General features: G+C 37.0%; 1 protein-coding gene across 1 annotated transcript; it reads left to right on the plus strand.

Annotated features, from left to right (window-relative positions):
* The first annotated feature begins 1,632 nt into the window (after positions 1-1,632).
* Positions 1,633-2,947, plus strand: LOC306886951 (GSK-3-binding protein-like). Its single transcript, XM_079444346.1, has one exon. It carries the CDS (start codon positions 1,726-1,728, stop codon positions 2,158-2,160), a length of 435 nt encoding a protein of 144 aa, XP_079300472.1. The 5' UTR covers positions 1,633-1,725; the 3' UTR covers positions 2,161-2,947.
* Positions 2,948-14,974: the final 12,027 nt, after the last annotated feature.

Below are 14,974 nucleotides of genomic sequence, written 5' to 3' on the forward strand. Positions count from 1 at the left end.
TGCAATTTATGTCATGAATGAAACCCTACTCACTGAAAGATGCTTGTGCAACAGCTGGTAAGAAATTTAAGCAGCCTTGAGCTATATTCAATGCGGTGACCAATCAAAATGGTGCAAAAGTTTGGGATGAATGGCCAAAAATCTAGTTTCAGGGCACACTACGGATACATAATTATTAACCAGCTGAAATATTAGACATTAATTATATGGTTTGGTGCCATAAGCAATAAGCATTCAAACATCCAAACATAGAAGTTGTGTGAAAATAATTCACCAACTGATTCTAAGAACTCAGAGGCCTCTTCCTCTGAAAGAGGACGTGGTCAGACTTACAACTGTGAAACAGAACAGAAAGTGACAGCAGACTTTAAAAAAATACCATTTACATTTTGGCATGGTTAAGAATGTTACAGGAATACTTCACTCCAAAATGATTTTTCACTCATTAGTGACTCACGCAATTACAATAAACAGTTACTGATGCTTTCAAGGACACAAAAACATTGTGAAAGTATCATAAAAGTAGTTCATACAGCATTGCTGTTGAATCGACCGGTTTTGTGAACTTGATCAACTAAATCTTCGAAATCATCTAACCTAAAAGAATGATTCATTCAAAGAGCGTTAGTGTCAAGAGTAGCATAATAAATAATAATAAAATAAATACATTTTGGCCTGTTTCTCACACAAAGCACATGAGTCATATGGACTAAACGGTAAGTATATAATGAAGAATATTCATTTTAAGGGTGAACTATTCCTTTAATCTGTGAGGATGATTCAACAAACAAACTGCTGTAATGAGTCACTGTTGCAAGTCTGAATAAATCTATTTAGTGAGATTTTTGACAGACTTCCATAAAGACAGAACACACCTTTAATACTGGCATGATTGCAAATATTATGCAAACAACACACCCATAGTACACTGTAAAGTCTTTACTTAATAGCTATATACACACAATATATGCATAGTAGTAATCAATGATGGAGAACGGTGCTCTTTGAAGCCATATGTCTTAGATAAAACACCTAGCCTACCAACAGGGGAAAATGAGACCGTGTTAACCATGAAAAACCTTGACTCCTTGAACGACGTCCCTGCCTACATCTTCTAGTTAAACCTATTGGTCATGTTAATTCTATAGGCTATTAATGTTTTAAAGTTCCCTTGATTACTTTCACAATAACCGCCTACCACACAAAACGAACAGATCCTCTTTCCAAAAATGGAAATTAAGTTATCAAGTACGATACTGATTTGATAGAAATCAAGTACATCTAGTAATCTCACATTCAGTTGCAACAGCATTTGGGTGCATGGAGTTCACACGTGGCGTGGCGGTCTAGTACATCGTTTTTATCCACTCGGGACTGTTATGTAATGCTATGATTGATAATACAGAGATCTACGGCGATGCCAAAATAAATATAAGTGTTAAACTGAGCGGACAATGTAATTTATGTAACAGTTGATACGTATAAAATCTGTCTCCAACGTTCTAATAACAATATAACGCAAGCGTTAACATTTTAAAACCGAGCATGCGCCCCTCTCGCTCAGAAATGGTACGTGCCGGATTCTGCGTCATCCATTGTTTACAAATCAAACCTTAAACTGTTTCTGCTGGGCAGCGTGGCGGACGCCGGCTAAACGGTCCCGTCTGTTTGAATAAAAACAACCTTCACGACTGGATATATTTGTTATCTGGAGCTATATTAAAAATGCCCTGTCGAAAGGAGAACTATATCTTTTTGGAGCAGTCGGTAACGGTGGATTCTAAGGAAGTAGACGCGCTCGTGTCGAAAATCGGCGAGGCGCTGCAGCTTCACAACAATAGCTCGAGCCAGAAGGCGATGTCACGTCTACACGGTCTCGCGAGCAGCAGACCTAACGCGGGGGGCGCTCAGCGGTGCATCCGTCTCCGCAGCCGGAGTTTACGTACCAGCCGGGCCAGTCCGTACAACCCACCCGGATCCGGCGATCAGGAATGGGATCATTTCAGATCCTCGTGGAACCGAAAGAAAATCGACGAGGACGATCCGCACCAGCTCCTCCAGGAACTCATATTGTCGGGGAACCTGATTAAGGAGGCGGTCAGACGACTTCAGTTTTCCTCGGAACCAACCGAGCAGGACATCTCCAAATCTGCAGACTGACTCGGCGAGCCCGCAGATGCATGAACGTCCTGACGTTTTCAGAGCTCATTGTCATACGGTGGTTTTACAAACTTTGATATCACACCCTTTTGATTTTTCTATTGTATATTTCTGAGATGGAAACGTTATGTATTTGGACTCTTTTGCAATGTGACCCTACCTTATTCACCCATTTTTAAATCTCAGTGATCGGATTGAAATGCAGATGTGATGCAAAAATCTAGTGGTTTATAGCAATGCATCTTATTATTGTATTAACTGGCCTCTGGTCGGTTTGTCCTAGAATGGTGCATCATGTTTTGGTTTGCTGGAGCTCAGCACTGTGTGTCAGTAGCCAACAAGAACTGCTCAACTGCTTTGTTTACAATGTAGATGTGCTCGGGTTGCTGGTTTGCAGTCCTCGCCTAAATCAGGAAACGGGTCACACTTTTGGTTTACTCATTTTGAAACTATGTTTGGATACCGAGATATCACTATTTTGATTTCAAACTGACCCTGTGTGCAGGGCCCCTGTTCTCTGTCCCTTTGATTTCCATGTGAGGAGCAAGGCCAGCACTCCTCAAAGAGAAAATGAGATCAAACTCCCGTGTGTGGGGGTAAATGTGTTCAACACCGGGGACGTGATCACAACACAATGACACTGTGGTGCTTTTTGATTCCAGTCTGGAGTTTTTTTTTTGTTGTTGTTGTAATTTTCTTCTTTTTTTTTTCGTTTTCACTAAATTCGTAAATTCTGCGTATATGCTTCGCAACGAAGTGTTTTTAATAGCTCTGATTGTTCAGAGAGTTTGGTGTCTAATAAACATGGTGTTTTTGCATAAGAGAGTTTCATGTCTGTTCTTGTATTCTGTTTTTTTTTGTCGTTTGTATCAAATATGTGGCTCACCATCATTCATATGATATTACTTCAAAGTACTGAAAAGGTCTTTTACATGTCAAAAATCCAGTGTTAATACTGGGGTTTTTAATATTAGTGCCTTAATCATGCTTATGTTGCATAGAGTGAGAGGCTTAGAAGTCTGAGACTACAATGATTTTGTTCATATAACTGTAGAAATTAAGGTTAAAAAAGACTTCACAGTTTCTAAACTTTGTAAACTCAACTTTAAGATTAATATACCTCAACCTTTCATTCAAATTATTATTGATAATATACTTCGAAATGGAAAAGCTGTGTTAAATTATAAAGAAGTCAGTAGTGGTATGAGACTTTTGGAGCCTATATAGGTGTGCGTGACTTAGGTACTGTATATAGTTTATATTGTCCTCAAGTACTGTAGTATTTTACTACACTCATAAAGAAAACATCAACATAGGTTGTTCAAAAATATGGCCACGTTTTAATGATAAGCGAAAATACAAGCTGACTCACCACAGCTATGATATCTGAAGCGATAAACGTAGCTATGCTCTTTGAACACGGTTTGTGATTGAAAGTTAATTAATGACTAGTAATTTATAAACGCTGCATTATTATTTAGCTATTCCAAATGAGGTTAGAAACTTGGCGTCTCACTTCAGTGGAGGCATTTTGTCTAATCGCTCAGCAGATGGCAGCACAATGCAAGGAGAAAACCTGAGAGGGATAAAGATTTTGTCGCGTTAGGAGTGACATATGTGTCATGAATTAAATGTTTGATTTCCAAAATACCTATCCTATATCCTAGGCCTATAGCTGGAACTAAAGTTCTTTAGAGTGTATACTGAATTGTGTAGTATAAATACATTTCTAGGCATAATCTACTACACCCTTCATTACTGTTGTTCTTAATTTGACCTGTGATTTAGGCCTAATTGAACCAATTTCAAAAAACAAGTTATATTGGCATTAAATGTATAGTTTTTTCCATAATTCAGCATTTCGACTGTCATAGTCTCATTGAATAAAGGGTGAATTGGTGGCACACATTAGAATCTCCTTGGATGCAGGTCATCATGGTATTTTTTTATCTATTGAATATTAAGAGGTTGAATTTTTTTGACGTATATTAGCCTATATAAGTTGGAAGTATGCATAATACATGTTGACAACAAAACTGTGGTACTTCCATGTCTACTTTTTATACCAACACAAGGTCACTGGCGCCATCTTGCAATTCAAAAAGGTACTGTAGAAAACTATTTAAAAATTGACTTGTGGGATTTCAGTGTAAAGTTTTATGGTGAATATAAACATTTTGGTAGCTGAGGAGTCTCCAGTTCAAGCTAGAAAATGAAAACATTACTCAGAAGACCTATGAGTTAGATTAGAAAGAATGCACTCTTAAAAATATGCAGGGTTCCAATTTTATTTTATTTATTATTATTTTATTTTTCGGTGATGCCATATGGACCATTTTTGGTTCCCCAAATAACCTTTCAGTTAACATTTTTTTTCTTATTAGTGTGAAGAACATTTAAAAAAAAAAAAGATCAGTTGGTTCTTCTTTTTGGTTCTTTGGATATTAAAGGTTCATCATGGAATCAGAGGCTGATGGAGAATCTTTACTTTGTGTAAAATAGACAAAAAAACATGTTATATTCTAAACTAGCCCACTGACTGGATTTGCAGATTAATATATTACTTAATATTGTAATATTATTGCAATGTCCGTCTTGTGGCCAGGTCAGTTGTTTTCTTAGTGGAAGCTTTAAAATGTAAGTAACATAATTAACTATTGTTCTGAATCATTTTATCAAATTAATAAAGCTGGAATGCTTTTAGCGGTGCTAAAACAATGCATTTTTTACTTAGCCTAGCTTCAGTCTTGAGAATCTAGTCACTTCAGAAGCTTCTTCTTAACTTTGAACAATGCACCAGCCGTCTTTGTCTGCTGAATTAAAGCGTGCATCAACGGCACAGTTCTCACCTCACATCCCCCGCCACCAGAGGCTTCTGCTGTTCTTTCCAATGTCCCAAACACCCAAGACTCAAAAAATTATACATAAGCCTTACATAAGAACATATTTTCTCATGTCCTGTCCTACATTCTGACCTACATCACAAGTGACGATGATGAAATAGGGGATCCAAGATCCAAACCAAAAGAGTGTTACTGATTTTCTTGCTTTGAAGGCGAGGATGAGTCACACCGGCAGATATTTCGCTTTTGAGATGTGGTGTGTCTCCTCATTTCTCACGATGTGTTATGCAGCTGGACATTTTACTTAAGTTGGCCGAATGCAGCAGTGTTTTTAACGAGTTGCTGTGCAGTTGCTAGGGGGTTTTGGATAGTTGCTAGGTTGTTCTGTTTGGTTGCTAGGCTGGTACAAGCAAAAAGGCAAGAGTGCCCTGCCAAGTTACAAAATGACTTGGATACCTTCTTCAAAGTTCATATTTTTTGTCAGTTTGTTCGGTAGTTCAGCCAGTAGGTGCCAGCAGATGACCATTTTTATGAGCGAATTCAACATTCATTTGATTCATTTAGAAATGGAACAAGTGACATTATGGGTGAGTCATTGAATCATTTATTCAACCAATTTATCCAAAAACACATTCAGCACCAAAAGGTCACTGTATGTGTGTTGCTCGGAAACAAGCAACGCTAATTCTGAGGTTTCTGAATATTGTCGTTCACGAAACAAAAACAATATAACTGGTAATATTGTACCTAAAATGTTAATCACTGTTAGCTTTTTGTTTATTGATCCGTTGTATATTTGCACTCACTTTTTTTTTTCAAAGATTAAAAGATCTTATGATATTGTGTATGGGGGAAAAAAAGATTATAAAATCTTATGATATTGCGTATGGAAAAACAAAGATTATAAGGTCTTTTGATATTGTATATTAGCCTAATATCAATAATGTTTCACTCAACAAACACAAAAATAAGGGCGTTCTGTACTAATGACCAATAAGACACAAAAACACTTTGAATTACATTTGCACCTACCAGACAACCATATATATATTGAATGCTGAGTGAAAGACACTGTTTTCAAATCAAACCGCACACAGACCCAGGCACACACAGTCTGCTTTTCTCTAATTAGTGCCCATTGTGTGGCATCATTCTCTCTGATCAGATACCCGCTGGTTCACAGGGCCACTTCAGGGCACATCTGTGAGCAGTTGGAACATGAACAAACAACACCAAAGACTAATGTGTAGCTAAAAGCTGAGATAATTAACCTCGTCATCAGGGTCCACCTGGGAAAAGAACAACCATGAGAGTGGCCAGCAACCACAAAAGCAGCTATGAATGAATGCAGCTAAAGGGGTGCATTAATATTTGATTGAAATGGTTGTCGTCTCCGGGCCCCAATCCAAGCACACAGTCGGCACTTCAGCTTTAGATAACACTTTAGAGATTTTTTTTAATTTTTTATTTATTTGCCTGTTCTTTCACAGTGTCCTATTTACCAGGGCCTTCTAATGATAGCACTGTGAGCAGAATAAGATTCAAGATTTCAAGATTCAAGATTTTTCACAATTATACAGGGTATAACCAGCAGTGAAATGTAGGTATAAAAAAGCAAATGGTACATCTTGAATTAATTTAAAAGTACACTGATGCATTTCTACTATGCATTTTTTTTAAACCTTACAAAATTGGTATTATCAATGTATTTTGGACATGTACCATTCATTATAATATAATATGGTATTCTTTGAGCTAATTTGAATGAATATGAGTGCAATAATTATAAATATCCCCAAAATTATTTGACAGGAAGTGTCTTTATTTTGAAATTAAGTTTTGACAATATAATATGGACAAAATACATTTGTAGAGTAAAAAAAATGTATGCATCACTTAAAATTAGGGTAAAAGTCGTCATTGGTGTTATTATTTAATCAAATAATTTGTATAATTTATGGAGTTATTTTATCATTCCATTTAGTATTTCTTCATCATAAACTATTGGCCAATTGAGCTGAAATTTTCAATCTGAATTTACAGTATTGCTATTGTGATCTGTTCAATTAATAAAAAACAGAAGCAGAGAGTGCTACACGGGTGTCTTTATAAAGCCACTGGTGCTCATTGGATGTGGTGGATGTAAAAAATCTAATTATATAGACGAAATACTTCCAAGGCACTCACGTGGTAAGATAAAAAGCCTTTAATGTACTGGGCTTAAATCATTACAAAATGGTTAAAAGTAGATCTATGCATTTCTGCAAAAAACAGCCTTCTTCAGGACGGTCCTGAAGAAGGCTGTTTTTTGTTTTGTAATGATTTAAGCCCAGTACATTAAAGGCTTTTTATCTTACCACGTGAGTGCCTTGGAAGTATGTGATCTATATAAAAATACAGGCTTGTATTATTATTCATTGCCATATATAACTGTATATATACAGTATCTAATCAGAAATATGCAGTAAAACTCAGATGCATCTCTTTGACTAATTCTGTCATTTGATTTGTCTTAATTCAGTTATTCAACTATTTGGTCAAAATGCATAAATATACAAAGAATATTTGATTTAGTATTTTGTATTGATGACACCATTTAAAAAATCATAATTACAAATGATATCAAATGTACTTTACATATTCACTGCAACACAGCTGGAATGGGGTTAAACGTTTATAATTTTTGTGAAATGTTTTGCACAAGAAGTAAGTTTGTGCTATATTTCTGTGAAATAAATAGCTCTTGGTCTTTTGTTATATAATGTATATGATGACATTCGTATATGTTTTTAAGGGTGAATTATTGTTGTCCTGCACTGAAGTATACCGTCCAAACAGCACAGGGAATCTTTTGAGAAACAATACATTTGGTTTTGAAAGAAGGTTTCTCGCAGTCTTTGTGAATTACTGCTTTTGTCGTCCCCCAATTGCAGTCTTAGAGAAAAGTGCATAGCACAATGGGCTTCCACAGCTTTCCATCTCTTTTTGATTCTCTCTCCCATTTTATTCTGTCTCTCTCTTTTCTGGCTGGCACGATGATCCATGAATGGTCAGCCCCCTAAAATCCCGTCTTCAAAATTGGGTGAGCTTGTGACACACTGCAGCATTTTTGGCAGGTATTTAAAAGCTGTCTGAAATCCGTCACACCATGTGTTATTCCAGATTTGCAATTACATGATATTTGCGCTAAAATTGAAATATTTGTGTTGGACAGGATTATACATTATAGATTACTCTTCACCTATCTGAGTGTGTAAAAAGATAGCATTTTGAAAGGAATTCTGTTTAGTTGTTTTGAGAGGAAAAAAGCATTCTACCTCTCAAACATGAATGCTATTTCAGTTTTTTTTTCCCCAGAGTCTTTTCTGTATTTTTACAGCATTATGTCTGTTCCAAACCTGAATTTTAAGTCATCATAAATGCATCCCAAATTTGAAACCTGTTCCAAAAGCCATAGGCAAGAGAATCATGTTGCTATGTTTGGCCAAATTCTAAGTCAGCGCTGAATGCATCCTACTCAGTTACCCAATGTTTGTATGTGCTGTATATTTATGCGCTTATTTTTCTTATGTAATTATTTTACCATTACTATTACGTTTTGGAACTGAGCTAATGTGTAGATCTGCTTATCTAAGCATATTAAGCACACTTCCATTTAACTTATTTTAAGTTCACTTCAAAATTTGTAATATTTTATCAACGTTGTGTACATTTGCTCTCCAAATATGACAGCAAACTGTCAGTCAGCAGCTCCAGAAATAAACTAACCTTCCGTCTTTCACATTTTGCATGTGTAGAATATCAAGAAAAAGTCTTTGGCGTACAAGCAAATGTTTTCTGATACAGTTCTGCTTCAGATATGGGATAACATATTCCTCCCACTGACACAGAAAAGAGAAAAATATCAGCTGATCTTCTCTTGAGCTACATAAGTAGCACTAATGTTTGATCTGTTGCAGGAAGTGCGGTACATAACGGTTTAATCCGCCATCACAGGTCTGCAAAAGGACCAAAGAGTTGCTAAATTGAAACATACTCTCACTCTGAGGTCCTGCTGAAGTGCTTCACTTAAACACTGCATCTTTCTGCGATAAAGTACAGTATATTAATGCAATGCTGGAGATATGCGTGTGCAGATAGCAGACACTTAACAGATAATCGTTCCAGTTACCTATTTCTATCTGGCCTTGTGGAAATCATTTTGTGGAAATGGATGAGCCAAGGATAAGGCCAAGGATAGTCCTTGGGCAAAGACTAGTTGATATACTAAACTCAGTTTATAGGTCCTGTCATAAAACAGGGGCAGCCATTAGCACCAACAACAGGTTGACTTCAGATGCATAAAGCTTCCTCCCACTCACCCTACAGGCAGGAGTCCAATTTTAGCTGTCTGTGGAACATTGACTGTTAAAATATGAAAAAATGGAGCAATTTTTTACCAATTTCATGCACTGGAAACTGTCCCTGAGCAAATGTGCTTCTGTAAAGGCTTAAACTATAGTTACTGTATGTCCAAAAGTGAGTTTTCTTTAAGGACTGACTGTTTAAAAACCAAATGTTTGAAGTCTGACATCAAAGACTTGTGCTCAGGCGATCATTATTTAATCAAAGGAATAGTTTTTTTAAAGGCTGAAAAAGATAAGTTACACAACTGAATTATTGGTCAAATTAGAGGCCAAAAGACTTGATCGTTGGATAAAAAGTCACCGAATGGGAGCAGTTCTTCAACATTAATTATTCTTCTGCATATTTAAGGTCATTGCACAATTACGTGTGCTCGGCAAATTCGTATGCTTAGATATTCAAGATGTTTCATACAGCTATAATAAGCACATCCTTGGTTTCCAGTGGCCTTGTCCTATTCATGTGTCCCAGCTGTAATGTTTTTGTATGTCTGCCTTGGGCTTTCTTCACTTCACTTCTTCACTTGTATGTACTTTAACAAACTCATTCTATCTGTCTGTCTGACAGTTGTTCTGTCTCTCTGTCTGTCTGTTGTTCTGTCGGTCTGTTGTTCCTTTGGTCATTCTGTCTGTCTGTCGTTCGATCTATCTGTCGGTCATTCTGTCTGTGTCGGTTATTCTGTCTGTCTGTCAGTTGTTCTTTCTGTCTGTAAGTCATTCGGTCTGTTTTTCTGTCTGTCTCTCTGTCTGTCAGTTGTTCTTTCTGTCTGTCTGTCAGTTGTTCTCTCTGTTTGACGATCATTCTGTCTGTCTTTTGGTTGTTCTGTCTGTCTGTCTGTCTGTCGGTCATTCTGTCTGTATGTCTGTTGTTCGGTCTGTCTGTCTGACTGACAGTCATTCTGTCTGTCTCTCTGTCTGTCATTCTGTCTGTCTGTCTTGCTTTCTGTCTGTCAGTTGTTCTGTCTGTCTGTCTGTCTGTCAGTCATTCTGTCTCTCTGTCCATTGTTCTTTTGGTCGTTCTGTCTGTCGGTCAAACTGTCTGTCTGTCTGTCTGTCTGTCTGTCAGTCATTCCATCTGTTTGTCTGTTGTTCAGTCTGTCTGTCTGACAGTAATTCTGTCTGTCTCTCTGTCTGTCAGAGTTTCTTTCTGTCTGACAGTCATTCGGTCTGTTGTACTGTCTGTCTGTTGGTTGTTCTGTCTGTCTGTCTGTCAGTCTGTCAGTTGTTCTGTCTGTCTTTTGGTTGTTCTGTCTGTCTGTCATTATGTCTGTCTGTCTGTCAGTCATTCCGTCTGTTTGTCTGTTGTTCAGTCTGTCTGTCTGACAGTCATTCTGTCTGTCTCTCTGTCTGTCAGAGTTTCTTTCTGTCTGACAGTCATTCCGTCTGTTGTACTGTCTGTCTGTTGGTTGTTCTGTCTGTCTGTCTGTCTGTCAGTTGTTCTGTCTGTCTGACAATCATTCTGTCTGTCTTTTGGTTGTTCTGTCTGTCTGTCATTATGTCTGTCTGTCTGTCAGTCATTCTGTCTGTCTGATGGTCATTCTGTCTTTCTGTAATTCATTCTGTCTGTCTGTCTGACAGATGTTCTTTCTGTCTGTCAGTTGTTCTGTCTGTCTGTCTGTCTGTCAGTCGTTCTTGTTGCAGTTGAATTATTGAATTTGTATTAATTTAATTTTAATTCTACTTGCTTAAATTCAAATTTCAATTGCTTTTTAAAATCTGAATTCAAATTCTGGAATTTAATTGGAATCAATTTTGAATGGTGTACTCGATAGATAGATAGATAGATAGATAGATAGATAGATAGATAGATAGATAGATAGATAGATAGATAGATAGATAGATAGATAGATAGATAGATAGATAGATAGATAGATAGATAGATAGATAGATAGATAGAAGTAGTGTTGCAAACTACCAAACTACTTACAGTCCTGAAGCCTCACAAAATGCTGGCCGTCCATGCCTATGCTCCAAAAGATCGTGGGGGCGTCACCTACATCGCTCTGGGCTTGTTCAGATCGAAGAAGGAGGTTGGTGTTAAAGAAGTCAAAGAGCACAATACTGTGGTGCACAAGTGCATGAAGGTTCCAACTGAACAAAACTGTGCTTTATATACAAAAACAGATGATCCACCTCACTTGGTCCAGCTTGTGTTTCCTTCCACATGGATGATGTGAAATCCATTTAGTGCAAGGATGATCAGTGGGGCAATTTCACATACATGGTAAATCGATAACAACAAGATCTTCAGCCATTAAGGTAAGTGAACCAAAGGGCAATATGTTTTGTGAGCGCAATATGCAAAGAGAGAAGAGAGCTGTACATTCTATTAAACTGCTGAATGTCATGATGCGGCAGTTGATTGGACAAAATAGGATTTTCAAGTGAAAGAAGTCAGACGGGGAAGTCTTTCATGTCAGCTCTTGAGTTCTGCTCAAATTACAGGGGAATCCATGGGATCACACTTCACCATACTATTTTGATACAAATGACAATCTTTTGTGTAGATGGTATTGATTTTAATTAAACCTATACACCATACATCACCAGTTAAATATTTGTATTATTTAAATATTAAATAAGTATTTGAACATCTTTACACAAACAGTCTGTCTCCTAGTCTTTGTTCTAACCTTGTGCTCGTCTGTCTCTCAGGAACGGCCCTTACCCCTCCCCAGGTGCCCTGACCTAATTGTGAGACGCCTCATGGAATCACGGGTCATTTTAGCACTCGTTTTTCATCACCACTGTCAGGACTCACCGGGAAAGAGAACAGCTTGACCAGTGTCCTTGACTTCAAAAAGGAAGGATATCCTCGTTACCAGGTGAATGGATGATTTTATTATAACCATTAGCCAGTGTGTAGTAGTTGCACACAATGTTAATGTGTAATGCAGCTTGTAAAAGAGAAGTGCACTGTTACTTTTCTAAAGTCAAACTTAAAGGGATAGTTCACATAAAAATAAAAATTCTGACATTAATCACTCACTCTCATGTCATTTCAAAACCCGTAAGAACTTCGTTCACCTTCGGAACACAAATTAAGATACTTTTGATGAAATTTGAGAGCTTTCTGACCCTCCATAGACAGCAACGCAACTACCATGTTCAATGCCCAGAAAGGTAGTAAGGACATCGTTAAAATAGTCTATGTGACATCAGTGGTTCAACCATAATATTATGAAGTTTTGAGAATACATTTTGGGTGCAAAGAAAACAAAAATAACGACTTTATTCAACAATTTCTTCTCTTCTGTGTGGCACGTTTACGAGACTGCCATGACGCATGAATGTGCCGTATTGCTCTGCTTGTAAACAAAGCGCAGTGCATCCAGGTTCTACGTCAAAATGCCGACTCTAGCGTCAGCACCACTACACGCATGTGTCGTGGTACACTCGTGAATGTGCAAAGAGAAGAAATTGTTGAGTGAAGTTGTTATTTTTGTTTTCTTTGCGCACAAAAATGACTCTCGTAGCTTCATAACATTACGGTTGAAACTTTGATGACTATTTTAACGATTTGGGCCTTAAATGTTTTAGTTGCATTGCTGTCTATGCAAGGTCAGAAAGCTCACACTCACACATTTCATCAAAATATCTTAATTTGCGTTCTGAAGACGAACAAAGGTCTTACGGGATGACATGAGGATGACTGAATTTTCATTTTTGGGTGATCTATGCCTTTAAGACCCATTCACACCAAGACAGATAACTAATAACAATAACTATATTAGTATCCACGTCAATGCACAATTATGTTCTGCTTATTTTAAGCGGATACTGCACAAGCTCTTTAAAGCAGAACAGCTTCTGACTGTCAATTTTTTATTGTTCATCACCTGGAAAAAATCATTCTGAAAGCAATATTAAGGATATTGTTCCACTGTGCTGTTATCGTTATATGCTGTCGACTTTGCTATTCTTTTACAATTAGAATGATTTTAGAAAAAATTAGAATGACAACCCCCTAAAATTGTGGTGGGGATCTTTTTTTCTCAGAAATGTACAACTCTAGTAGTAAAGCAGACATATTATAGTAAAATGCGGTGCTTTTGAAACATTTTAATGGAAAAGTTTTAGAGTGATTGCTCAGAGACACTTTTTACAGGGGATTTGGTGAGTGTTTCCTAGACGTGACTTGAAAATTGCTACACTTCTCTACTGACAGTCGTTCAGTCATTATTCTGTACTCAGTCAAAATAGTCTCAAGAAGTGCTTCTCTTATTAAAAGGCATCTGCTTCTGTGCTTTCCAAGGTGAGCTGTAGCATTGGCGCATAAAGGACCATAAAGATGATTGTATGACTGGAAGAATAGCATTTGGAAAACACAGTTAACGTTTTCTATCTTAACACTGGTTTGTGGCCCAAGAGTCAAAATAGGTTCTCTTTGAAGTGATAAGTAGTGAATGAAGAGCTGTTGTGTGTGTGTGTGTGTGTGCTAACTGCATGTTTTATTAACCCTTATATTAACCCTTAACCCTTATTGTTTACAGGTCATTTTGAACCACCTGTAGTAAAGAATTCACTATGAATACCAACAAAATTGTTTTTATTAAAAAGTCTTTCACAGATTAGACCCATATTTTACTAACCAGTCACAAACTTTCACCTTTGACCTTTCAGCATATTCTGCAGCTTTCATACACTACTGTTTAAATGATTGTGGGCTGTAAGATTTTTAAAATGTTTTGGAATGCTACAAAGGCTGAATGTAATTCATGAAAATACACTAAAAACAGCATTATTGTAAATTGTATTACAATTTAAGATAACTGTTGTCTGTTTTAATTATTCCTGTGATGACAAAGTTGAATATTCATCAGCCATTACTCCAGTTTTCAGTGTCATGTAATCATTTCTTACTATTATCAATGTTGAAAATATTTGTACTTAGTATTTTTTGTAGAAATCATGATACAATCTTTACTGGTCAATTTAATGCATCCTGCTATATAAAAGTGTTAATAAAAACGCAAAGTCTAATTTGCCCAATGTAATCTACACTTTTTGTACAAATTGCATTACTTCAGTATTTCATATACATGTTTTTTTTTTTTAAGCACAATACACTCTGACCTGGAAAAATAGCACATTAGTGCCACGACAGTAACTTTAAACCTCTTTAACCAGTGACATCCCCTTAGGAGTTTTTTTATGTCCCCTCTGCTTTTGCATTGCCCCGTTCATTTCAACTCATGCATGCATGCATGCACACAGACCTGTACACACACTCACAAATGCAGCTGGAAAGACAGTGCACTCTAATTACACGTGGGCCCTTTGGACTCGCATCTGAATTTCTGGAGCCAGGTAGACAGGCATCAGTCACCTAGGGAATAGACACAGCTCTTATCTGTAGATCAAACACATTCAAATGCATCCTATATATAGCTCAACCATGTAGAGTGCTGTTTTCCTCTGACTGAGTCCCAAATTAATCAAGTCCACTTGAATTTTATGAATGTAGTTGAAAGAATGAAGAATGAAAAAACTCTCATTCTGATATTAAACAAATGTCGATGTTTTAGTATAACTGAAGGTTCAACAAGACCTGTTTTATCTTTCTGC

The sequence above is a fragment of the Barbus barbus genome (assembly GCF_936440315.1).
Source record: "Barbus barbus genome assembly, chromosome: 21".
Lineage (NCBI taxonomy): Eukaryota > Metazoa > Chordata > Actinopteri > Cypriniformes > Cyprinidae > Barbus > Barbus barbus.

Excerpts from the sequence above, each read along its gene's own strand:
- LOC306886951 (XM_079444346.1), top strand. The coding sequence starts at position 1,726 with ATGCCCTGTCGAAAGGAGAACTATATCTTTTTGGAGCAGTCGGTAACG.